The sequence below is a fragment of the Phocoena sinus genome, chromosome 1 (genome assembly GCF_008692025.1).
Source record: "Phocoena sinus isolate mPhoSin1 chromosome 1, mPhoSin1.pri, whole genome shotgun sequence".
Classification (NCBI taxonomy): domain Eukaryota; kingdom Metazoa; phylum Chordata; class Mammalia; order Artiodactyla; family Phocoenidae; genus Phocoena; species Phocoena sinus.
In genome coordinates, this window is record NC_045763.1 from 45835706 (window position 1) to 45859255 (window position 23550).

General features: G+C 54.2%; 1 protein-coding gene across 6 annotated transcripts in view; it reads right to left on the reverse strand.

Annotated features, from left to right (window-relative positions):
- Positions 1-23550, reverse strand: part of SSBP3 (single stranded DNA binding protein 3) — a 165038-nt gene that overhangs the window by 7094 nt on the left and 134394 nt on the right. Inside the window, exons 6-15 of one of the 6 annotated variants that reach the window (XM_032635391.1) lie at positions 20933-21013; positions 19978-20037; positions 15743-15809; positions 15552-15628; positions 7070-7158; positions 6337-6385; positions 5671-5706; positions 5119-5173; positions 3723-3793; positions 1300-1668 (exon numbers count right to left, since the gene is read on the reverse strand). In XM_032635391.1, the coding sequence (XP_032491282.1) occupies positions 1552-1668; positions 3723-3793; positions 5119-5173; positions 5671-5706; positions 6337-6385; positions 7070-7158; positions 15552-15628; positions 15743-15809; positions 19978-20037; positions 20933-21013 (702 nt within the window). In that variant the 3' untranslated portion in view covers positions 1300-1551. Of the gene's footprint in view, positions 1-1299; positions 1669-3722; positions 3794-5118; positions 5174-5670; positions 5707-6336; positions 6386-7069; positions 7159-15551; positions 15629-15742; positions 15810-19977; positions 20038-20932; positions 21014-23550 lie in introns of those variants that run through there. The other 5 variants (XM_032635364.1, XM_032635355.1, XM_032635382.1 and 2 more) reach the window with 5 other exon arrangements.

Below are 23550 nucleotides of genomic sequence, written 5' to 3' on the forward strand. Positions count from 1 at the left end.
GTCCAACAGGGCAAATGGCGCTTGCTTTTCCACTAATACTTCCCTGAACTGCCTGCAGGTTCTTGGGCATCCTTCTTTCCTTTCATGTAGTGGCAAATCTGAATACAGAGTCAAATGGAAAATGTACCGACGTGCCGCTCTGCTCTTATCAAGCCCTGGTGTCAGTCCAACGTGGTAACACCAGACTATCCTCTCCACAGACACGTCTGCATGGACTTCCCTGGTGGCACAGTGGTTACGAATCCGCCTGCCAATGCAGGGGACACGGGTTCAATCCCTCGCCCAGGAAGATCCCACATGCCGCGAAGCAACTAAGCCCGTGCGCCACAACTACCAAGCCTGCGCTCTAGAGCCCGTGCGCCTAGAGCCCATGCTGCACAACAAGAGGAGCCACCGCAAGGAGAAGCCCGCGCACCACAACGAAGAGTAGCCCCCGCTTGCTCCAACTAGAGAAAGCCCGTGCGCAGCAACAAAGACCCAAAGAAGCCAAAAAAAAAACAAAAACAAAAAGAACACGTCTGCACATGGAGTGCTTAGGATTTTGCTTACGTGCTCAGGTTTCTGGATCTGTAGGAATCGCTCCCAGCTCTCCAAAGATGTCCAACCACTTTGTATCTACAAGCGGGTTTTGGAAGATCAGCTGCTTGTCAGTCAGGCCCTTCTCATCTAGGAGCTCATCAGATGGGCTATGCCTGCCTACGATGGCCATCATTTCTAAACATTCTGAGCACACTGTATATCATTATCGATTAAACCTCTCTTAGGGAAACTGGCTTTAAAGCACAAAGGTAATCTGAACTTGTGAGATCTAAGTTGGATTTTAAATAAGTTACAGTTTTAATAAAGAAACTGGGAAAGTTCTAACTTGGCTGCCCTTACCGGTGACACTTTGAGTCCTCAAGCAGCCTCACTGCCAAAGGTAAGCCATTACTTTGGCTGTATGAGGCTTTATCACAACCCCCCACGAATCTGAACAGCTCAAGTGCCGTCCACTCAGCCTCATCTAGGCTCCTCATGGCCTCTTTAAAGACCATCAAACGGTTCTGGAGAAGCAGCAACTACATTTCTATTTTACTGTCATTCCTTTCTGCATTCTCATCTCATCGTATTTCCAAATCAGAGAAGAGCATCACAGCAGGCTGACATTTTAACATCTTCTCTGTGGCCAGCAACAGCCATCTGTGGGCGTGTGTCCAAGGCTCTCTCCATTTCTATAAACTCAAAAATCTCACTGAGTGCTTCTGCACGTTTTGAGCAAACTGACAAGCGACCAAAACGTTTCATTATGAAAGCTGGATTATCAAAGGTAAGCACATCTCCCCCCTTGACAGCGGTGTCGGGGACAAAGTGTGTGGGGCATTTAGCAGGTAAGAAGTTTATAGACTAAATGAAACTTGCCAAATTAACTGCAGTGTCTGCCAAATATGCAGATAAACGAGCGAAGTCTGGTTTGCATTTGGACAAGGAGAATAACAATCTTTTATTTGTTTTCTGCAGTTTCATTAACATCTTCTTTGTAGAAGTCAAGATTATGATTTGAAGCTCCAGTTTTCAAGTCAAAGTACCTAAAAGCTGGGGAGACTTTTGTTGCCACGGTGTGATGAACCATGTGATATGACGAAAGAAGCTCCCTGATTTTCTCGAAGATGCAATAGAATCAGCTGTACACTGTAAAGGACCAACACACTTGGCATCAAAATTCCCCCTTCTGTTCACCCACAGGACTTCGTTGCAGCCTCTGAGTCAGGAAATGCAACCTTCTCCGTTCATGGAGCCATCTCAGTTCATGGACCAACATGGCGATGGTGTTCATTCAAGGGCCAACGGTGTTCATGCCCCGGCCAACGTGGCAGCCGCTGTTTTGCACTGAGCACTGGTCTCTTTGGAGGATGCACAGAACTTCTGATTGATTCAGAAGGACGTGCCTATCTCGTCCTAGACTGTGCAGTTCTGTCTACAATGCGCTCTCCCACCCTTTTTCCACCCACATCCCTTCTCATCTTTTCGGCACACTTGCCGGTATGTTCTGGTTTGGTTATTTGCCTCCCTGACCCAGTTGTATGTGTCCTCACACCTGTCATTAAAATTCATTCAGCGCCCCCCCTTTTTTTTTGGAGGTGTCGGGGTCACGCTGGTGCTGGTGGTCTCATCGTTCTCATTTTCATTATCTGAGCTCTTAGAAAACATGATCGTGATACTCACAACGTGAAAAATAAAAACACTATCTTGACACAAACAGTTAAGCCGCAAGCAGAGTCAAAGGTGGACTCCGCCAGGGCCCGGATGCAGCGCACTTGAGTCGTACCCCTCGGAATGATGCAACACGGATGATCCATCATTGAGAGCCACAGACCACGACTGCTGGCATCCGTGCTCAGGAAAATATGGTGACGGCAACCATGGGAAGTGGGGAGTCTATGCCACTTTCATGTGCTCAGTCCTGTCTTTGGGACCACTATATGGGTCTTACACTTTTCTGCCCAACCTGCATCCATTAGCAAAACCCAGGATTTTTGTGTCCTGGGAAGTCATCTCCCAGGACACAGGGCTTTCCATGCTAAAATCCAAATTGGCTGGCCACCCTAGGGAGAGGCAGGGGCTATGGGAGATGCTGGCTGCCCAGGAGAGGGGGAGAGATGGTGGTGGAGCAGCAGTTGAGGAGCGAGGTTCCCACACTTCTCAGTCCCAGGACCCCGGGTAAGGTCCCTCTCGGCACCCCCAGGAGGCAGGGCAATGACCCTCACCCAGAGGCTGCTGGAGGATGAAACACGCGCAGTGGCCAGCACAGGGCAGCCCATAATCAGGATTTAACACATGGGGTGATTCAGGAGGCACATCAGGAACCGAACTGGCAAAACCAAACTGTGCATCCCTAAGGGCCCGAGCCAACCCTGGGGTCACAAGCCCACCCTCTGGCTCTGCAGCCCACAAACTACTGATTTGGTCACGTGACAGCCTCCTTTCCAGACCCTGAGCTCCCGGAGGGCAAGGCCAGTGGGACTCACCTCCCCCGCCTGGCAAGGAAGGGTTGTCTGTGGGTCAGACCAGCCCTGTCCTTAGGGAGCTCCCAGCCGGGAGAGGGAGACAGGCCGCCACTGCACAGTCCAGTCCTGACATGGGCGCGGGAACACGAGAGGGAGTAGGTGAGCAGGAATCAGAACAAGTGGAATTTGAGCGACAACATCATTACAGGTTGGGACTTCGAGAGGCCAAGAAGGGAGGAAGTGGCTTCTAGATGAGGGAAGGGCCCTAGCAGAGGCAGACAGGTTACAAGATGGGGGGGTCTGAGGGCTCCCAGAGGCACACAGCAGGCAGGCCCCCGGGGGCCTCCCCCCAAAGCTCCACAGCCAAGGATATGGACCTGAGACACCGCCCAGGTGCACAGACAGTCAGCCGAGCAGGGACCGGCCCAGGCCCACCTGCAGCCTGCAGCTCTTCCCCGTCAACAGCCGGCTCGGGCCAGCAGGGGTCCCCACCGTGAGGCTGGGCGCCCCACTCTGACCAGAGGTGTGCGAATCAGCCCACCCACTTCTCTCCCACCCGCTGCCAGCTATGAAATGGCAACCAAGCTGCCCAAGAGTCAATCACTTTTCTGATGGTTTATTTTATCCATCTTTGGTAACAAATGGCTGTCATCAGCTAAGCTTGCTTTCCGCTCAGCCGACGACGTCAGTCGGATCTGTCGCAGTACCTGATGTGTAAATTATTAGAAGCTGACTTACGTTGGACCGGCTGCCTCCAGGCGGCACCGGGTTAATCATTGTGTAGATGTTGTCACTGGAATTTGTTGAATCTGTAGAACAGTGGAAACCCGCAAGTCGGGGTGATTAATTCACTTCTTAATTAAAACAAACTCATGGCACTTGAACTCATTCTTTTGTATTTTATCACCTAAAATTTCCTCTAAGTACCATCATTTTCTGGCTAATTTGTATTTAATGAAGATTCACAAAGTTTTTAATCGCAGAAAATTTAACTGTGAAAACCACTCAACCCTGAAAGGAAGGATTTCAGGGCGCCTAGATAGCAATGTGGACATGGCAAAGCCGTCTCCCCCATCTCAAACCAAATCTGGTCCCCAGACACTGCCTGGCAATGCAGGGGCGGCCAGACCACCACCTGTGCTCTCCCCTCAACCCCGCCCGGCAGTGTTAGTCAAACTGGGAAAGAGAAACACCACAAGCTGATGGGGCCACCCTGCCAAGCCGATGGGGCAGGAGAGAGAGGCAGGGATGGTGCTGGAGACGCAGTAACATATGGAGTGGTTTAATGTGACCCAGTCTGAATGTAGGTCATGCAGCTCATAAAAATGCAGCAGCAGAAAGAGGGAACAGGAGCGGGAATATCACGGTCGCCGCCAGAGCCACCCCTGCCACTGAGCAGCTGCCCTGCTACAGGGAGCTGAGGGGATGGGAGAGAGGGACTCCTCCGTGTCCCCAATTAGCCAGCAAAGTCTCCTTAGGAAATCAGCTAACATGTTTATATCAGGAGCAGGCACCAGTATTTCTCGGGCAGAGATCCAACTACCTCTCACTTTTTATTTTGGGGGTGGGTAAAGATAGTATGTTGAATTCCTTCTAGTTGACGGTACGCTACTCTTAGCTGGGAAAAAACACAGTTGTGATGCTGTGTGTGTGTGTGTGTGTGTGTGTGTGGTGTGGGTGTGTGCACATGCCCTCTTCTGATTAAAGAAAAGGGGAAAAGGGATCTTCGATACAGAGGACCAGAAGCCAACAGCTCTAGACACTCAAGAGGCATCCCGCTGTAGAGTCCTGGTCCCAGGATGCCAGGACCCAAAAGCCCCTTCTCAGTCATCTAGAGAAATGACAACCAGGACAGGATTCTCTCTGACCAGCAGGAGCCGAAAGCTGTGAGACCCCTTGTTTCCAGATCTCCTTGCTCTGCCCTGTCCTTTCACTGGAGATGAGGAGTGACCCGGCTGAGGCCACATGGCAGGTTGGTGGCACCGGGGCCTCCTGCCCACTAAATCCCTGGTGCCAAGATGCCGGGTGGGGGGCGCACTGCTCAGGAAGAGCGGCTTGCAAGCCCTGGCTCTGCACCCAGGCCCCTCCAGGACTCCCTACTCCCTCAGCGGCACCCCTCCCCCAGCCTTCTTACCTGCAGGACTAGGCATGATGGGTGTTCCTGGAGGGCCGCCACCACCAGGGGGTCCCTGGAGATGAGATAAAAACTGACATCAGAAACCCATGGTAAAAAACCCATGGTGATGACACACGTGGGGCCACACACGTGAGGCCACTGAGCTCCAGCCAAGCCAGCAGCCAGTGCTCACCCGGGGCCCGGGTGTTTAAGGCTTGGGGGAACTGGATTCCCCCTTTCCTTTCTTTAAACCAAGAGGTAGCTGTGGGCGTGCGTGTGTGCTCATACCCATGGGGACCGGTGAAACCAGAGGCCTGTAGTGGAAGCTGACTGGCCTACTGGTCAGTCCCCCGAATGGGGGTCCCAACTCTGGGTCTTGTTTGGGGACTTCTGGGCCACCAGAAAGTACAGATACCTGAATATTGACAGCAAGTTCTAGCACAGTTTGGAATCTGTGCTCAGAATATGGTGTGAAAGGAAAGAGGCAGGGCCCCCTCACCCCACGTACTCTTGTACACACACAGTCACATGAGGTTAGACATGCAATGCCCCAAACCTGCACACACTTACCACGTAGGTGCCGGGTGATGAGGAGGAATATGGAATCTAGAAACAAGAGGGGGACGACACCTCAGAGACACCCCCTCTGACAGGCAATGAGTGCTCTACCTTCCAAATCCTTTGGGGGACACAACCCCACTCTTGATGGGAAACACACTGAGCCACCTGGTTAGTGTCTCTAGGGGGGCCAGGGATGTGAGCCAAGTCCAGTTCCTATGCTGAACCGATCCTTAGAGCCTCGGCAGGGAGCCTTGGGGGGCCAGAGGCGCGGGAGACCCTCCAGTTCTAGGACAGGAAAGTGAAAGCTTCCCCCACCCCCGGCCTCCTGCCCGGGACCGTCTGTGCTAAGCCCCTTCCCGGCTCCTTCCTCTGAGTGCTGGAAGCCAGCTCTGCCAAGAAAGAGGAGGTTGGCAGAAGCCTCCGCATGGACAGGGCTCTGAGCCCAGCTCTCAGCTCACACCTCAGCTTCTGCAGAGCAGCGGGGAGAGCCCGATGGCCCCAGCACGATACTCCCAAGCTTCACCTTACAGGTGGGCTTCTCCTTGAAGGCATCAGGTGGAAGCCTGCTGCATCCCACTCCCCACGACACCTCCAACCTGGGGACAGGAACCACCCTGCTCCCTAGAACCCAGTCCCTAGCAGATAGCGCCTCCCCCCGCCAACCTGGGTACTCACTGAGTTAGCACTGTTAGGATTGGGCCAGGGTCTGCCAGCTCCCGGGCCCCTGAGAGAGGGAGAGAGAGGTGGAGACAACGAAAAATGATGCTATAAGCACCAAGGGGGTGGTGCCAGCAGGGTCAGAACAAGAGGGCTGAAATCACTAACAGGAAGACTTCATACACTCCTAGAGTTCTTCTGGGGTAATAATGTGTAGTTCCGTGGGTAGAAATCTACAGATTCCTATAAATTATGTGTAAAATTTGTGAAAATAATATTTCCTCTGCACATGCATTTTCCTAGAAAGGGAATACAGAGATTCTCATAGGGATCAACTACCACAAAAGGGCTACACCACTGAAGTCCCTGAAAGAGTGATCAACCGTACAGGACTTCAAATCTTGACCCTGCCACTTAGAGCTGTGTGAGCCTGGGCAAGTTACTTCACCTCTCTGTGCCCTCAGTCACCCCATCTGTCAACAGGGGATAATAATAAGCACCTCACAGGGTTATCATGAAGATTAGGTGAACGAATCCATGTAGCAAGCTTGGAAGACTACCTGGCACAGACAAGCGCTATATGGGGGTGCATGAGGTCTCATCACCGGCATGCTCGACATCCTCACTTTACTGATGAGAGACTGAGGTCCAGAGAGGTGCCAGTAACTACTCCCATCACACGTCTCTCAAGGGGAGCAAAGGGCGGGGAAAGCCATGGGCTCTGAGCCGCCAGCAGGGTGGTTGGCCTTACATGTTAATCCCGGGCATGGCGGGGCCAAGGGAGTTGGGTGGTGGTCTCATGCCGCTGCCGTAATTCTGCAACGATAACCAAGCGTCAGTCTATGAGAAGGAGAAGGGGAACCGGAGAGAGAAGGAGGGGGAAAAACAAACAGAACATAAGCGAGAGGGTTAGTCTGTGAAAAGGATCTGATGAGAAAGTAATACATTCATTAAAAAAATGCTGGGTGGGGGCTTCCCTGGTGGCGCAGTGGTTGAGGGTCCGCCTGCCGATGCAGGGGACACGGGTTCGTGCCCCAGTCCAGGAGGATCCCTCATGCCGTGGAGTGGCTGGGCCTGTGAGGCATGGCCGCTGAGCCTGCGCGTCTGGAGCCTGTGCTCCGTAACGGGAGAGGCCACAGCAGTGAGAGGCCCACGTACCGCAAAAAAAAAAAAAAATGCTGGGTGGGAACCAACTGACAGGACCACAAAGACAAGCCAGCACAAAGGGACAGTCCCAGCTTTAGATGCAACTTCAGGGGCTTCAGGAAGGGTCTCCCAAAAGCACGCAGGCACCCAGGAAGGAGCTCATGATGCTGGCTGGCACCTGCCCTCAGGACTCAGGCAGGAGAGGGGACGAGACTCGGTAATAGGACCAGCTGGTGACCACCACCCACCTTAGAAATCTGGGGAGAAGAAACAGCCAGCAGGCTGGGGGCAGGGCTGAGTCTGCATGTGGGAGGGGAGGCACACTCCCAAAAGGCCTGTCCCGCGGCCGGGCGTCTGCAGACCCCACCCCGCCCCGGGCCTGGGCTGTCCCTCCATATCGTCACCCGATGCAGGTGTCAGCACGTGCGGCCCTCAACAGGCACAGCACTGGAGGAGCAGGAGGGAAAACTCTGTCTCCCTGCTCAAGGGAATCACTGTCCCATTTAAGAGAAGAGTCTACACAAAACCTGGTAACTTGCAGGAGTCCCAACTCAGCTCGGCACAACCCACCATGGCAGTGGGATGGGTCAGAGCCACTGAACCAGGCACCCAGGCCTTTCACCTGGCTCATCTCCTTCACCACTGCTCCCCGACTCGCCTCTTCCAGAGCTATTTTCTTCGCAGGAATAAATATCTTGCCTCCCTTCTCCACCTGGCAGGCTCCTACACATCCTCCAATACCCAGCTCAAACAGCACCTCCTCTGTGAGGCCTTCCCTGCTCCATCCCATGGGGTTAACTGCTCCATCCTAGTCACTCCCAGAGTGCCTTGTAATGTCCTCCCCCAATGGCCTACAGCATTCTGGCTTATGATCGTGGCCACGTGTCCATCTCTCCCACTGGACTCTGAACCCCTTTGGAAGGCGGGAACTCTATCCTACTGATCTTCATATCCCCCGTCACTGCACACGTCAGCTGGCACAGACTGGGCGCTGGATTGTCAACGGAGTGAAGAAGTGAATGAATGGAAAGTAACATGAGGCTGGTTGTAGCCTGAGCTCTGCCTTTGTAGGAAAAAGCAGCAGGCTGGTGGAATTTTGATGGCAAAGAACAGCCAGCATTGGCCAATTTTAATGAGCACATAACACATACAGTCTCTGGTTTGGACCTTGTCACGATGCCACGAAGCTGGTATTATTCCCATTTTATAGAAGAGGAGACTGAGGGTCTGGGGGGAGAAAGATGTGCCCAAGTTCACAGTCAGCTAATGTCTCTGCTGGGGGTTAATCCTGGATCTGCAAGCCTCAGGGTCTGCTCTCTACACCACACATCTGGGAGGTGGGGAGGAGGGTGGGAGTGGGGACACAACAGGAGGCTCAAGGGCCAGAGCTGACAAACAGAGCCACCATCAGGCTGGTGGCAGGTTCTCCAGCCAGGGACCATCTTGGGACCACCTCCTTGGCTTGGTAACCCAGAGAGGGGTTTGGAGTGACAGTGTCCAGACAGGGTGTGCACAATGACTGCAGCAGCGCCAGGCTGGCTGGCAGACAGCAAGGCCTGCAGTCGGGGGAGGGAGGGGAGGGCAGCCGCGGAGGGCTCCTCTGGCCGCCGGCATCCCCCGTGCCTGCTCAGGGCTGAGTCCCTGGGCCGGAAGACACTCACCTGCCCTGGAGCAAATATGCCGCAAGATGAGTGAACAAAGGGGCCAGTCCCTCCCTACGGACGACGCCACGCGTGGTGAGCAGAGCCACAGATTTGAGGTCAGAACACAGAGAGCCTGCCCCAGCAGAGCCTGACTCTGGGCAAACCACAAAAATAACAATGCTTCCTCCGTGCCAGGCTGTGCTATGGGCTTAGTATCACCTACATTTAACCACCACAACCTCACTACTATCCCCACTTTAAAGATTAAGACACTGAGGTGCAGAAGCAGAGTGATGGCCCCTCGTGCAGCTATGATCATGGCTTCAGAACTGCAACCCCTCCATTGTGCTGCCTCGTCCATAAGATGGGGACAAAGAGCCCCCACCCTAACAGGGCCGTGTGAGGATCAAATGAAATGATGGCTCTGAAGTGCTCCCTCAGCCCTCAGAGGTGTGTACTGATTTGGGATGTTGGCAGAGCAAACGCCAAAGCCTTTAATGCTGCCTTAAGCATGAGGTCTTAAAGGGCCCTTTCTAAGCCCACGTGCAGTTACTAAATCCCCTGTACAAATCTCAGCCTCGCTTCCGCTGCTCCAGAACAGGAAGCTCACCACCTCCCCAGGCAGCCCACTCTTCCACTGTGTGCAGCCTGGCCAATCAGAAAGGTCTTCCAGATAGAGAGTGAGATCTCCTCCAGGGGCTGCAGCTGCGTCCTGCTCTCTCTCACGCCCGGGAGAGCAGCCGGCACTGTGGGGATGGAGTGGAAGGCTGGCGCGGGGGCCGGCGGGGGCCCAGGACGCGACAGCGGAGTGTGGCGAGGAGGAGATCAAGCAGGGTGCTCACTCCTGAAGGACATCTGGACATGCAGCCCCTCAGGGGAGGCTTCGGGTGCACCACCTGCTGCCCTGACCCGACCCCCTCAGGAGCCTCCTGAAAGCCAGCACGGCCGCTGCCCAGGAGGCAGCAGGCCTGCCAGGTCCTCCCTCCTGCAGAGGCCCAGACCCCGATGGCCACTTACATGCCCCCACTTCATAGATGACAAGCTGGAGGCCCAGAGAAGCCAAAGACTCACCCAAGGCCATACAGTAAATCAGGGGTGAAAGTAAGGCTGAAAGTCAGGTTTTGGAGGCAAGTTTTCAAATCAGAGACCCTGGCCTTTTCACAGAGGATGGGAGGGCTTAGAAGCACAGCCTCACGGACTCAGTAGAAACGGTTCTCTCTTCTCCCAGTGCCCACCTGCTCGCAGCACTGGGTTCTGAGGTGTGGCCATAGCCAGACACCCCCTCTTCCTCTGTCCTCAGCACTACTCTGCAGGGATGGGGCAGCTGGGGACCTGGGAGGAGTCGGTGCAGCCACAGAGCCGGCCACATCCACGGGAGTGTGTGCATGAGTGTGTCTGTCTACCTCCCCACACCCACACCTTATCCCGACGAGGGCGCCCCGGACCCTGGGCAGGGGGGCTGATCCGTGGTCAGGAACTATAAAGGGTCAGGCCCCACCCTCTTGGTCTCAGTTCTGCGCTCTTGGGCAAGGTCCACGGTGATGCAGAAAGGCACCCTGCAGCTGGCAGGGGCTGGGGCCTGCTTCTGCTTCCTGCAACTCATCGGCACAGGGGCTCTTTTTTGATGTTGCCTGGGGCCCCAAAGAATAGTCTTTTAGGACAGACCTGTCAAAGGGGTCTCCAGGTTGCTGGGCAGTTTCCTGGGCTTTGGGCCGGCCCTCCACCACCTCTAATCATGTAGCAGCCTGGCCAGCCCCACTGGGAGGTCTCCGAGGAGCCACCGGGGAAAGTGCCTTGAGTGGCTCTACTCACTCCTCACCAGCCCAGGGTGCCCTGGCCTGGTTTACGATCCTTCCATCTCCTTCTGGGGCCTCTGCTCAGAGGCACTGAGCTTGGACTGTCCTGGCTCAGTGGGGAGGTGCAGCTTCTCCTGGTGGCACAGGACTGTCTCTAGGGGTGGTGGATTATCCTTCGCCTGAACGTTCTCAAACGCAGACAAGCCAGGTTGGCGATCTGATTCTAGGCTGTGCTGACCCCACCCCAACCGGAGTCCCAGACGCGCTGCAAGTGGCACCCGCGGGAGCTCTCAGAGCCCTGCCAGCTTCAGCCTCACCCCAACGGGATTCGCTTTTGAAAAACTGAGCCAGAAGTTCTCACCTGACACAGGCACAGGCATAATTCGTTAAAGAGAGAATACGATTAAGTGGAAATACTACCTCCTTTTCGCCACTGGCTGCTTCACAAAACCAGAATAAAATCTGCCTGAGGAACTGAGGGCAAAGGGCAGGGTGATGCCTAGTCTGCTGGCTCCTTTGTGACATTTAGGCCAAAATGATACACAACCTCAGAAAGTATGTTACTCCATTCGGTTTTGAAACCTATAAAGTAGCCCCAAGACCACACTGTACCTATTCTTTGTTCAGAAAGTTCTAGAGTGGTCCCACTAGTAGCAATGTTATTCTCCACTTGGAATAACAGGCTGAAGGTTTCCCACCTCTGTGTCCAGTCTCAGCACGGCCCTGTGCATGCAGTGGTGCTTACTAAAGACTGCCTGAAGGGGCTTGGTCACCTTTCTTAACAGTCCAGGCATGGCAGAGACAGGGCTCCCTCCCCGGGCCCAGTTCTAAGGAGGGAACGGGATCCGTGCAATGCTTTGCCGAGCCTTGTGCTGCGGTCTCACAGCTGTTGTTTCACGCAGCCCCACGGTGAGCCCTGTGAGGTCATCACCCGGACACCCATTTTGCAGATGAGGGACTGGAGGCCCAAAGAGGCTGAGCTGAGGCTGGGACGGTGTTCCTAGCACTAAGCTCATCCCTCTCCTGTCCACTCTGAGTGATCAGGGCAGCACCCTCAGGGGACAGAGAGAAAGGGCTTGGGGGGTAGGTCCTGTCCTCTCCCTACCCTCAGCTTGGGGGTCTAAAACTTCCAGGCTCTATGATGCCCACTCCTTGGCCGACCCCAGAACCTGCAATCCATCTCATACGCCAATCTTGCCCAGGCCCAGGCTCACTCAAGGCCAGGTCTTTCTGCCCCCAGTGAGGGGCTGGTGAGGACATCCAGATTGCTCTAAGGGAGGTTTGGCTCTGGAACTTAATACTGCACCCTACCCAGAGGGGCACACGTGATATGGGAAAGGAAGGAAACAGAAACACTAATTAGAAAAGATACATGCACCCCTATGTTCATTGCATCATTTTTTACAATAGCCAAGATACGGAAGCAACCTATCCATTCATCTTGGATAAAGGAAATGTGGTACACACACACACACACACACACACACACACACACACACACACACAGGAATATCATTCAGCCATAAAAAAGACTGAAATCTTGCCATCTGTGACAACATGGATGGACCCTGAGGGCATCATGCTAAGTGAAATAAGTCTGATAAGGAAAGACAAATACTGTATGACTTCATTCATATGTGGAATCTAAAAACCAAAGCAAATGAACAAACGTAACAAAACAGAAGTAGTAGTTACAGATACAGAGAACAAATGGGTGGTTGCCAGAGGGGAGGAGGGCGGGGGGAGGAAACAAATAAGTGAAGGAGATTAAGAGGTAGAAACATCCAGTTGCAAAATAAAATGAGTCATGGGTGTGAAATGTATGGTGTGAGGAACACAGTCAGTAACTATATAATATCGTTGTATGGTGACACCATCAGAGTAACTAGACTTATTGTGACAATCATTTTGAAATGTCCAGAAATACTGAATCACTATGTTGTGTAACAGGAACTAACACAGTGTTGCAGGTCAATTGTACTTCAAAAACAAATGAACTCATAGAAAAAGAGATCAGATTTGTGGTTACCATTGGCAGCAAGTGGGGCTGAGGAGGTCGGGGGGAGGATTGGATGGAGACAGTCAAAAGGCACGAACTTCCAATTACAAGATAATTAAGTACTAGGGATGCAACATACATCACGATAAACAGAATGAGCACTGCTCTACGTTATACGTGAAAATTGTTACGAGTAAGTCCTAAGAGCTCTCATCACAAGGAAAAAACATTTTTTTCTATTTCCTAATTCTGTATCAATATAAGATGATGGATGTTCACTAAACTTATCGTGGTAACCATTTCATGATGTATGTAAGTCAAATCATTATGCTGTATACCTTAAACTTACACAGTGCCGTATCTTAATTATAGCTCAATAAAACCAGAAAAAAAGAAAAAAAAAAAAAAAAAAGGAGAGATGTTTTCAGAGCCCCTGAGGTTGGCTGGGTGGAAAGGGTCAGCTGGCCTCACCGCAGGGCTAGCCTCTCCCTCCCCTCTGGGCACCAACCTCCGAGCCTACGAGAGCTCCACCCCTGTACCCTGCTTGGTGAGGCCAAGAGGGCCCTTTTCAGCAAGACCTCAGCCTTCAGGACCACCCTCTTTAAACGTGCCGTGAGAGTGTGACAGACTGCTGCTCAAGGACATGGACATGACGAAACTCCCACTAAGCCAGGAGGAAGTCCTAGACTTCGGGACACTCTGCCCTCGGTCCGTCTGATAATTACCCATTCCCAGCTTCTGGAACCTCAGTATTACTACAGACTTAACAAGCTGTTAATGGCCTTTGCCAGAAAAAAAAAACAAAAAAAACACGAAGCAATCACCAAACCCAAGCAGCTCGAGTCCTGAACACTGGTTTTAAGGCCTCAAGTTGGAAAACATGAACTGCTTCCTAAGAGGCTACCCTGAGCCAAGCATCACACCAAGAACTTGAGCCTCCTCCTTTCAGCAACCATACAAGGAAGTACTGGTCTCCTGCCCATTTTACAGATGCACAGTCTCCCAAGAATCAAGAGGGGTGGGTGGTGGAGTACTCCATCCTCTTGTGTCCCCTAGACATCCCCCCCCAACCCCCCAGACATCCTGGAAGTCCAAGGCCACTGCTGATTTCCACACCAAGAGTATCTCTAGTGTGTGGCTGAGGAATCTGAGAGTTTCTGACTCACTTGGCTTTCAGACCCTGCCACCCCTCCCACGGGTTCCTGCGGAGGTCAGCTCAAGCCGGCCGCCTGGCAGGAAGGGGCCACTCTGGGAGCTTAAAAAGAGCTGGTGAAAACACAAGCTCTGGGGGATTTGAGGAAAGAAAAGAAAACTAGAGCTGCAATTGGTGTGGGCTTGCTTCCTTTTAGGATTAAGGGGCCAACGAAAGACAAGGACCTCCCTAAAAATCTTTCAACGCCACAGATGCTGCAGCCATCACCGAGAAGAATGCGGCAGCTGGGTGTGCTGTAAATACAATTCCAGACAGAGTGGAGGGCTGTGGGGTGTGGCAGACGCCTCTTCCTCCAAAAGGGAGGCATGTGTGCGTGAGTGGGGCCATGACCTCACGCCCAGGGAACCGGAAACCTGTGCAGGGGCCCAGAGCATCCCAACACTGACAAGCAGGAGTGGAAAAGACACGCAGGCCTCCAGGCAGGGCAGCAAAGAAGGGAAGGAACACCCTAGAGCAAAATCCTCCTGCTCTCACTGTGAAATGCCCCTCTCCTTACTCAGACTTCTGGCTTTAGATAGTCAGATACCGGAGAATTCCCAAGGAGGGCAGAGCACAAACTCTCTGCCACGGCGCCGGCAGGACCCAGAGCCACGTTCAAACACTCAGAAGAGCGGGAGCCAACTGTGAGAAGGTGCTGGAACAGGGATGGCCTGCCAGACCCCTGCCTGATGGTGCTGTGGGACCCGGGACCTGTGGGTATGGAGCTGCATCCCAAGGAGCGACCACTGTGTTGCTGCTATAAAGGGGTGGGCAGGGCACTTGAGATCATTTCCTCTAGAGGTTTCTAAACTGTCCTTTTTGGCAGTGGAGCCCCTCTGGGCAAAAGAAAGCTTAGGCAGGAGCTTGGTATATGAAAATGGCAAAAGCTCTGAGTGGAAGGGAGCACCGGGGCCCTGGCCGGCCTGGCTCCTCGCAGCTGGGTGGTACCACCAAGAACCACGGCTACAGATTCACCCCCCCACTGGACTGGGGGGGACGCTGAGGCCTGCTGGGGCCACCGAGGTGAAAGTGATTCGTCCAGAGTCAGACAACTGGTGAGCTGCAGGCAGAATAATGCCATAACCTGCCTTGGGTCCCAACAAACTGTGACGGTTGAGCCAGCTCAGGCTCACCCTACCTCCCAAAGGTGGGAGGAAGCTTTGGGGACCCACACCGCTGCTCGCGGACATAGACCCCTGCCTTCCAAATTCCCTCAAATTCCTCCCATGGAAGGCTCCCAAATGCTCCTCTTCCCCAGCTCGCTGGGGGTCCCCTCAACTCTGCCAGGTGGGCTGCCCAGCTGTGGGCAGAACGGGCCGCTGGGGCCCTGGTCACGCCCTCTCCCCTCACCCCTCCAAGCTGCGAGACGTGGAAAGACTAACAGGCTTGGAAAGAGGAGAGAAAGCGGGTGCACACAGATGGCCGGGAGATGGACAGACAGACAGGCGGTCAGTTACCTGTGGGCCGGGCCCCATAGGCCCCATGCCTCGGGGAGGGTTCATTCTCTGCATTGATCCTCCCATGTTGGGGTGCCCTGTGTGACAGAGCGGGTAAGCCGTGAGTGGCAGGAGGTGGAGGCAGACAGTGGGGGGGGGGGGGGAGCCCTTCCTGGTGCCCCCCCACCTGTGGCCCACCCTGCCTTGTCTACCTTGTTGCCGCGTGGGATCCATGGAATTGGGCAGCAGTGGCTGTGTCCCAGGAACTCCTCCCGGAGGCTGAAAGAGACGTAAGACCCGAGGTGAGTGGCTGCTCCCCGGAGCTGGGGACAGAAGGGAATGCACCTGCCTGCCCAGGCTTCCCACCTGACCATTTAGGGCCACTCATGGCCTCCCCGAGACCGCTCCTGCTGCCCGCCGGCTGGGGCGTCCCCGGGCAGCAGCAGTCAGCTCCAGCTGGTGTTATGGAAAACTGCAGCACGGGTGGGTCAGCATGGGTGCTTCATCTTTGGGAGAGGAACCACGGCCCAGGCGCTGCCGTCTTGGCAGGTCTGTGTACCTGCCAGAGCCCAGGCACACTCTGGCCGGGCCACCAGCCACACCCGCCTCAGAGGCAGCCCTGCTCCCTCCCTCCCTTTTACCACCCAAACTCCAGCTGATGCAGTTTAGGCCGAACCCTGTCTCTCCTTTGCCTCGTGGAGAGTGGAGATGTAACTCGTTTTATCCCCAACTCCCAACTGTGGGGACCCGCGAGACCCACTAGCTAAAATCCTGCCACCGTGGGAGGTCCTTCTTCAAGGGGGCAGGGGAGGAGGTGGCTTTTGAGATTTATATGAGGGAGCTGAGGTCCAGAGGCCTGAGGGCCCCCAGTCAGCCCCCAGTCACCTGCCAGCAGAGCCAGGAAGAACACCCAGGACTCTGGACCCCAGGGGCGGAGGAGAAGGCCTCTAGGAGAGGGTGAGCGGGAGGCTGAGTGACAACCTGCCACCCAAAGCCTGGTGCCTGTGGCGCGTGCTGGTGTGACTACTACAGAGAAGATGAGGACGGGGCCAGCGGTCTCCTGAGTGAACGCCTGGCACACCGGCTACGAAAACCCCTTCAAAGCGATTTGAGACTGAAGTTATTTCAGCTGCAATATGAAAAAAGAGGAAAGCAGAGCTGGGGGACGGGGAGGGAAAGGGAACTTCGCCTTTAGAACCCCACGCCTTAGGACTAAGCACAGGCCCTTGGCTTGGAGAGGAAAGCCTCTGTGAAAGCTGGGCACCTGTGCCGGGGACCTCCACCCCCGCCCCCTGCTTTGCCCGGGTCCCCCAGCCCCGACTGTGCTGTGGGGATGATGGCCGAGTGGGGAGCGGATGGCCCAACAGGAAACTCCAAACCAGTTCTGGAATGAGGTGGTGGGAAACAAAGGGACAGCTTCTCACTGTTTAGCTTCAGAACGGGGTGTGTGCGTGTGTCTGGGGAGGGGGAGGCTTCTGGGAGGGCCATGCAAGCCTGCGGGTACTTGCTGCTTGAGAAGTGGCATCCGGCACCTGCTGCTTCCATCTGCCTGGGGCTGCGGAGAGTCTCTCTCTGTGGCCCTGGGTTTCAACTGTTCCGACCTCCTGCTTTCTCCCAGCTCTGCTTCCTCCCCCGAGTTCCCAAGCTCTCAATCACCTGGCTGGTTTGTGTCTGCCTACTTGGGGGTTTGGGATATTTCTCAAGCCTGGTTTCAGGACTCCGAGAGGACACAGGAAGACCTGCCACTGAGGCTGTTTGGTCTGGGGGCTCTTGGGATGTTGAGGTGCCGGGAGACCCCCCACCCCGGGCCTTGGTAAGTCCCCATCTAACTCTGATGGAGCGGCCGTAGGGGGTTGGACAACCACTTCCTCTCCAGGTAGCCCAGTGTTGACCACCAGTTCTGGCCGGAGGCTCTTCCTTGGGTTCCCCTAACCCTGCTGTGTGTCAGAACTCAGGAGCAGAGCAGGGCTTCCCGGAGGCCCAGAAGGGACCCAGGAGTCACTTCCTTCACTGGAGTGACCCTGAAATGAGGCAGTCTGGGCCTCCTCTACCAGGGAAGGAGGGAGTGCAACAACCAAGGTAAAAGGGGCCGCACTGCAAGGGCTGAAGCCCTCAGGCGTGAGAAAGGAGAAAAATAACGGCTCATATATGGGACTGCAAGCACAAGCCGTGCACACACCCTTGGGGCCTGCTGGGGAGGGAGAGAGATGCTCTGGGGCTGTCCCACAGGCTCCTGAAACTAGGCCAGCGCCTCGCTTACAGCACCATGAGGCAGGCGCAGGAAGTGTCTGCCCAGTGAACGGACAAATCCCACCAGAATCTGCTGGGTCATTCAGCTGCGTGCCTGAGTCCATGGGTTGGGTGCGGTAGGGGCTCCGCTGGGATGTGATGTCAGGGCTGCCTGACAACCCCAGACTCTAGCCTTCCTCTCCTTAACCCTGCTGAACCCCACTGCTCACCGCCCATCCATCTACCCTGGGTTGAAACACCACAATGCTCTCTGTACAAGGCGCCAAACCCCTAGCCAGGGAGGCAGATGGAGGACGGCCTTGCAAGGCTTTAGGGCCAGGTCAACGACCCTGAGCTCCCGGTCTCCCTAAGTACCCTTCTCATTGCCCTAACCCAGGAGGTCACGTGGGCCTGAGCTGCTTCTGCTTCCTCCTCCTGCCCTGGGGAAGGCTGAGCTAATGGGTGGCATAGAGGCTTCTGTGGAACAGCAGCCCCAACTGAGGCACTCTCCAAGAGATGCCCAGGGGCAGTTCCTGGGACAGGGACACATCCCCCCTTGGAGGAAAGAAATGTCTTGAGTCCACAGGAAGCTGGAAATCGGTATAGATTTCCAACGGGGGAGTGGTGGGGAGGTTGGCCCGATTGACTTGTAATGCGAGGTACAGATGATGGATTTATTCTCCACGTGCCCTCTTGGGCACTTGCTCACGCTTAATTGATAAATAGAAACAAACGTCTCCTCTCGTGTCCCTTAACTGCTGGAGGAAGGGCCACAATTATGATAAGGAAGCATCTGCTCCGCCCCTGGGGCAGAGGCCAGTCTGGGCTAAGGAGAGCCCTGGGTGGGCAGGAGGGAAAGTTGCTGCTGGGGTCCGTGCATGTGATGGCAGAGAAGGCCCACTCGATGGCCTGTTAAAATCAAAGGCAAGGGGCAGCACTTTTACACCTATGAAAGCTAACTGAACCTGGCGAGGTGGAGAGGAAACAGCACTGGGCCGGGAGCTGCAGACTGACATGAGCCCAGCTCACTGAGACGCTTAAGGAAGTCACTGCTCCACCCTGACCCTCTGTTTCCTCATCTATGATATATCCTAGGGTCCCTCTTTGCTCAAAAAGCTGGGTCTCTTAATTATTGTCCGAATTTTTCCCCTTTATGTCAGAGAAAACAGGAAAGAAAAGATTTTTGGAGAAAAAAAATTAGTGGAAACTGGTAGGCTATTTAACTTTAAAATTGGAGTCCCCTGGTTATGAGCATCTCTCCAAAGTCCCTGTATTGTCTCACTCAGGAGTTTTCTTGCAGAGTCTTGAGAATGAAAGGGATCACATTCAGGTAATGCCAATCTAGCTGGTGACCTAACTCCCAGCTCCAAAGGAAACAAGGGCTGGATGTACTGGCACTGCTGGTCAGACTTTCTGAAGGGTTTCTGCAAGGTCACTCTAAGAATTATGTATACAAAGATGTATGGGCATGGAAATAAATTTCCCTGATTTTTTATTTAAAGTTTAAGTCTGTCTACCCTAAAAAGAAGATAATTCATCTTTACCTCTGCAGCTCTCTTCCTGCCCCTGGATGGGCTGAATCAGGTAGGGCAGCTGGGGACCGATTTCTCCAGACCACCTCGAATTGCCAACCCTAATGGGCCAGGATAAGGCCCACAACTCCAGGCTGAAAACCCCTCCCCGTAAGCAGACCACTTTTCTAATTACATGAACAAATCCTTTCTTATTCTGAGTTGGGTCTGGGAAGCAGGCAGACATTGCTTAAAAACTTACAAATGTCCTCCTTGCTGCATCCAGGCTCCAGATCTAAGCATTCCTACTGGCCATTTCTCCTCTTAATAGCAGGATTATATTTACCAGCCTTGGCAATTCTCAAAAGCTTCCAGGAAAAAATGCACGTTGTCAATTAACTTCATTAAGAAGGAAGACCCTTTTCCAAGAAGGGGCTGGAAGGGAGGGGCTGGGGCGTTACCACCTTCTCTAGGATAGTGGAAACCCTGCATTCCCCGCCTGCTGCTCCAGAACTGGCTGCCCAAAGCCCACCGGTAGAGGCAGGTGAAATGTTGAGAGGGGCTGCATGGGGACCTGTTTATAAGCCTCCCACATTAAAACTGTCCCTCCACCTCCCAGCCCTTCTCTCAGATTGTGATCTGAGTCCAAGTCCAGCCGGGTTCACGGGTGGCCGAGTGAAGGGAGAGAACATGAAAAGGTACAGTACCTGGTTTCCCATTCTGATCGGAGGCCGGGGGCCGCCTGCGTATCGCGGTGACATAAAAGGCTGCAATTACAGGGCATTAGTTCAATGACAGCCTGCACTCAGCGGTGACAGACAGAAATGTGCTCCTCTCCACAAAGTCCAGTTTTGTTACAACTAGTCATCTTTTAAACTCTCTTCCTCCCGGTGGCCTCTTCCCTCCGGGCAAAACTTCCTTTGGGTGGAGGGAGTGATAGGTGCATATACCCTGCACCTGTTGGCGGAGATCTACTCTGGATGCCTGCCGGGGCAGCAACTGGGACCCGGCACAGGACACGGAGGAACGGTTACAGCAATGCAGGGCAAAGGAGGAGACCTCTGCTCTTGGTAAGGGCAAGTGAAAGAATCGGAAAGGGACTTGTACAGAAAATTTTCAAGCGTGCAGACAAAGCTGGACGCGCGGTCACACGCACTCACAACACCGACAAAGGGGGTGGGGAAGGGGAGCGCCGGGGAGGAGGTACACAATGAAAACAGTAAGGGTACAGCGGGCGCCCTAACTCAATGCGGGGGGTGGGGGTGGGGGCGCGGGGGGAATGGGCAAGAAAGCTTTCTCAGCAGCGAGAGTGCACAAAGAAAAGGCCAGGGATGCAGCTTTGGTTACAAACAATGGTTAACCAAACTCAAAAACCAAACCAAAAGTGAGAGGAAAAGACAAAAACGCAAAGGCCGCTGACAAGGTCACAGAAATAGTTTTCCTTTTCTTTTGGTTTCATATCCAAGCGGGATGTGATGTCCAAGGAATGAAGACTATCTTTAGGAAAAAAAGATATATTTTGGGGGGGGAAAAAATCTCCTTGGTCAAATCTCCTCAAAGGCAATGGCTAGAGCACATTTTGATTTTTGTTTTTCCTCTGCTGGCTCTGTCCTCCTGGTGCCCCGCGCCCCCCGGCGGGCGGGCGAGCCACAGTGCGTTTACCTGACTGTGGGGTCCCATCATGCTGCTGGGATTGTGAGGTGGAGGCTGTGCGTGCGGCGAGGGCTGTGACCCCGGAGGACCCTGTGAGGCCAGACAGTAGAGGCAGGTTATAGATCACAGCACATGGAGAAGCGCAGGAGAAGCTTAAAAGAACAAAAATTAAACCAAAACGAAGGGCGGGCGGGCGTGCAGGCGGAGGGCTCTGGTTGGCGGGGAGGTGCAAGCTGCTGCTTGGGTCGCCGGCTCAACGGTGTGAACGGCGGGCAGGAGGGAGAGAAGCTGATAAAACACATTCACAGGGGACTTACAGGCACGACAAATAAAATCAAGCTCCTTTGTGGAAGCACACGGGGGGCGGGCCGTTGCAGCGGAGTTTGCCATGTTAAATACGTTGATTGAGATGGGGGCGGAGCGCAGGGACGCACAGAAACTGACCCACCCTGCAGGGCACCCATGAGCCGCCCCCGGGGAGGGGGGCTGCGGCTGCGGAAGGACCGGGAGGCCCTGCCCTCTGGGAGCTCCCGGGCTGGGTAGATGGAGACGGGTCGTGGGCCAGGACCGGGTGACCAGTCTACCGAGGGGAGGGGCCCTGATGGATGAATGGGAACAGACAGGAGGAGCGAGGTGGTGCCAGAGACTGAACACATGGGGGACAAGAGGAGGAGACGGTCACCGGGCGCCCACTCAGCGCACTCATTAACACGCCTTCACTTGCAATTGGTCCCGTGACATGGGTTTCGCATTCCTATTTCCACCAATGACGAAACTGAGTCTCAAGGGATGAGGAGATTTGGCCATGGCCACATCACCGGTAGATGGTAGAGAGAGGAGGAGAAGCCCAATGGGTCCAAGGCTGACCCTGACCCCTGCAGCCAGACCTGAGCGGGTGTGTGCGGGAGCAGTGGGACGGGGCTCTCCATTCCAGCCACCCCCATCCCAAGCTGACCCCTGAAGCCCTGGGCTATGCTGGCCTCGACTCCCCACAGAAGAGATGAGCAGATGAATTCCCTTAAACCACGGAGTTGGTCAAACCGTGGGCTGCAGCTCATTAGTGGATGGTGAAATCAATTCAGTGGGTTGCAGTCATTGCTTTTAAAAACACGGAACACGATAAAAAGCAGAATAGAGGGCTTCCCTGGTGGCGCAGTGGTTAAGAATCCGCCTGCCGATGCAGGGGACACAGGTTCGAGCCCTGGTCCGCAAAGATCCCACATGCCGCGGAGCAACTAAGCCTGTGTGCTGCAACTACTGAGCCTGCGCTCTAGAGCCCGCGAGCCACAACTACTGAGCCCGCGGGCCACAACTACTGAAGCCCACGGGCCACAACAAGAGAAGCCACTGCAACGAGAAGCACCCCGCGCACCGCCACAAAGAGTAGCCTCCGCTCGCCGCAACTAGACAAAGCCCGTGTGCAGCAACGAAGACCCAACACAGCCAAAAATAAATCAATAAATAAATTTTTAAAAAAGAATAGAAAATATTGGACAGCCTTGTGTGTTTTAAGGCAGATACTTTTCATTAATCTCTGTTTATAAATATACGTGTGTGTGTGTGTGTGTGTGTGTGTGTGTGTGTGTACACACTGGGTCACTGTGTCAAATGTATTTTCTACTGCAGGTCACAGTCAAAAAGCATGAAAATCCAGTCAGGGAAGTGCCCTGCTACCCACTCGGGACGTTGGGAGTGGGGGGCCGGTCCTGCTGATGAGGGCACACCCTAATTCACTCTTTGCACTGGGGGCTGTGCTGCTACCCTTGGAAATTGAGAAAAATTCAAAACACGCGTGGGGGATGAGTGTGGTTTCATTAAGAAAGAGAGGGAGAAGGGCTCTTTGAGAGACCCAGGCAGGGCTTTCTTCCTCAGCCTCCTCCCTCGAAGCCAGGCTGCGCAGCCTGCTGCTGGCTCCGGAAGCAAAGCCCGGAGCTGGGAGAGGGCGGAGGGGTGGGCTCGGGCCGGCGGGCAATGGAGACAGACAGAGGTGTGCAGAGAGAGGAGAGGGCCGTGCCCAGGACAGGCCTGGAGCTTCTCGGCCAAGTGAGGGGCTGCTCACTTCCCAAAAGCTCCGCGGAGCAGATGTTCCCCTACCTGCCACGCTACTAATTTCAACAAGTGTGTGTCTTTCTAGCGGCTGCCAGCAGCGGCATGGTTTGTTACCATGAGCAATTTTCTTAATTAACAGACATTAATTAGCCATTTAGCAATTTTGCAAGCATTTGTTTAGCGGCTTTCCTAAACATGAATACCACTGTGATAATGGCACTGATTAGAGGGTCCCCTAATTAACAGTACAGGGAAGGAAAATTGAAATCACATAAATTAAAAAGGGAGGGGAAGTTAATGAAGGCGGGACATATTTGCACCTGCAAGTCTTTTGTACCATGAAACTTGGGTGCAATGTAAACAAAAGAAGATAATTTGAAGCCAACCCCCAAAAAAAGGAAAATGAAGAGAACGGAGGAGGAGGGTTCAAGGGTGAGGTCCAGTCTCCAAGAGGGGGCAAAGGCCTTCTGTCGGGTCCTCAGTTCTCGGCAGGAAGGAGTGCCTCCTCCCTCCCAATCCTTCGCCGCCCGCCCTGGTAACATGGTGATCCTCAGGGCCAGCGGTGTGGCTCGGGCAGG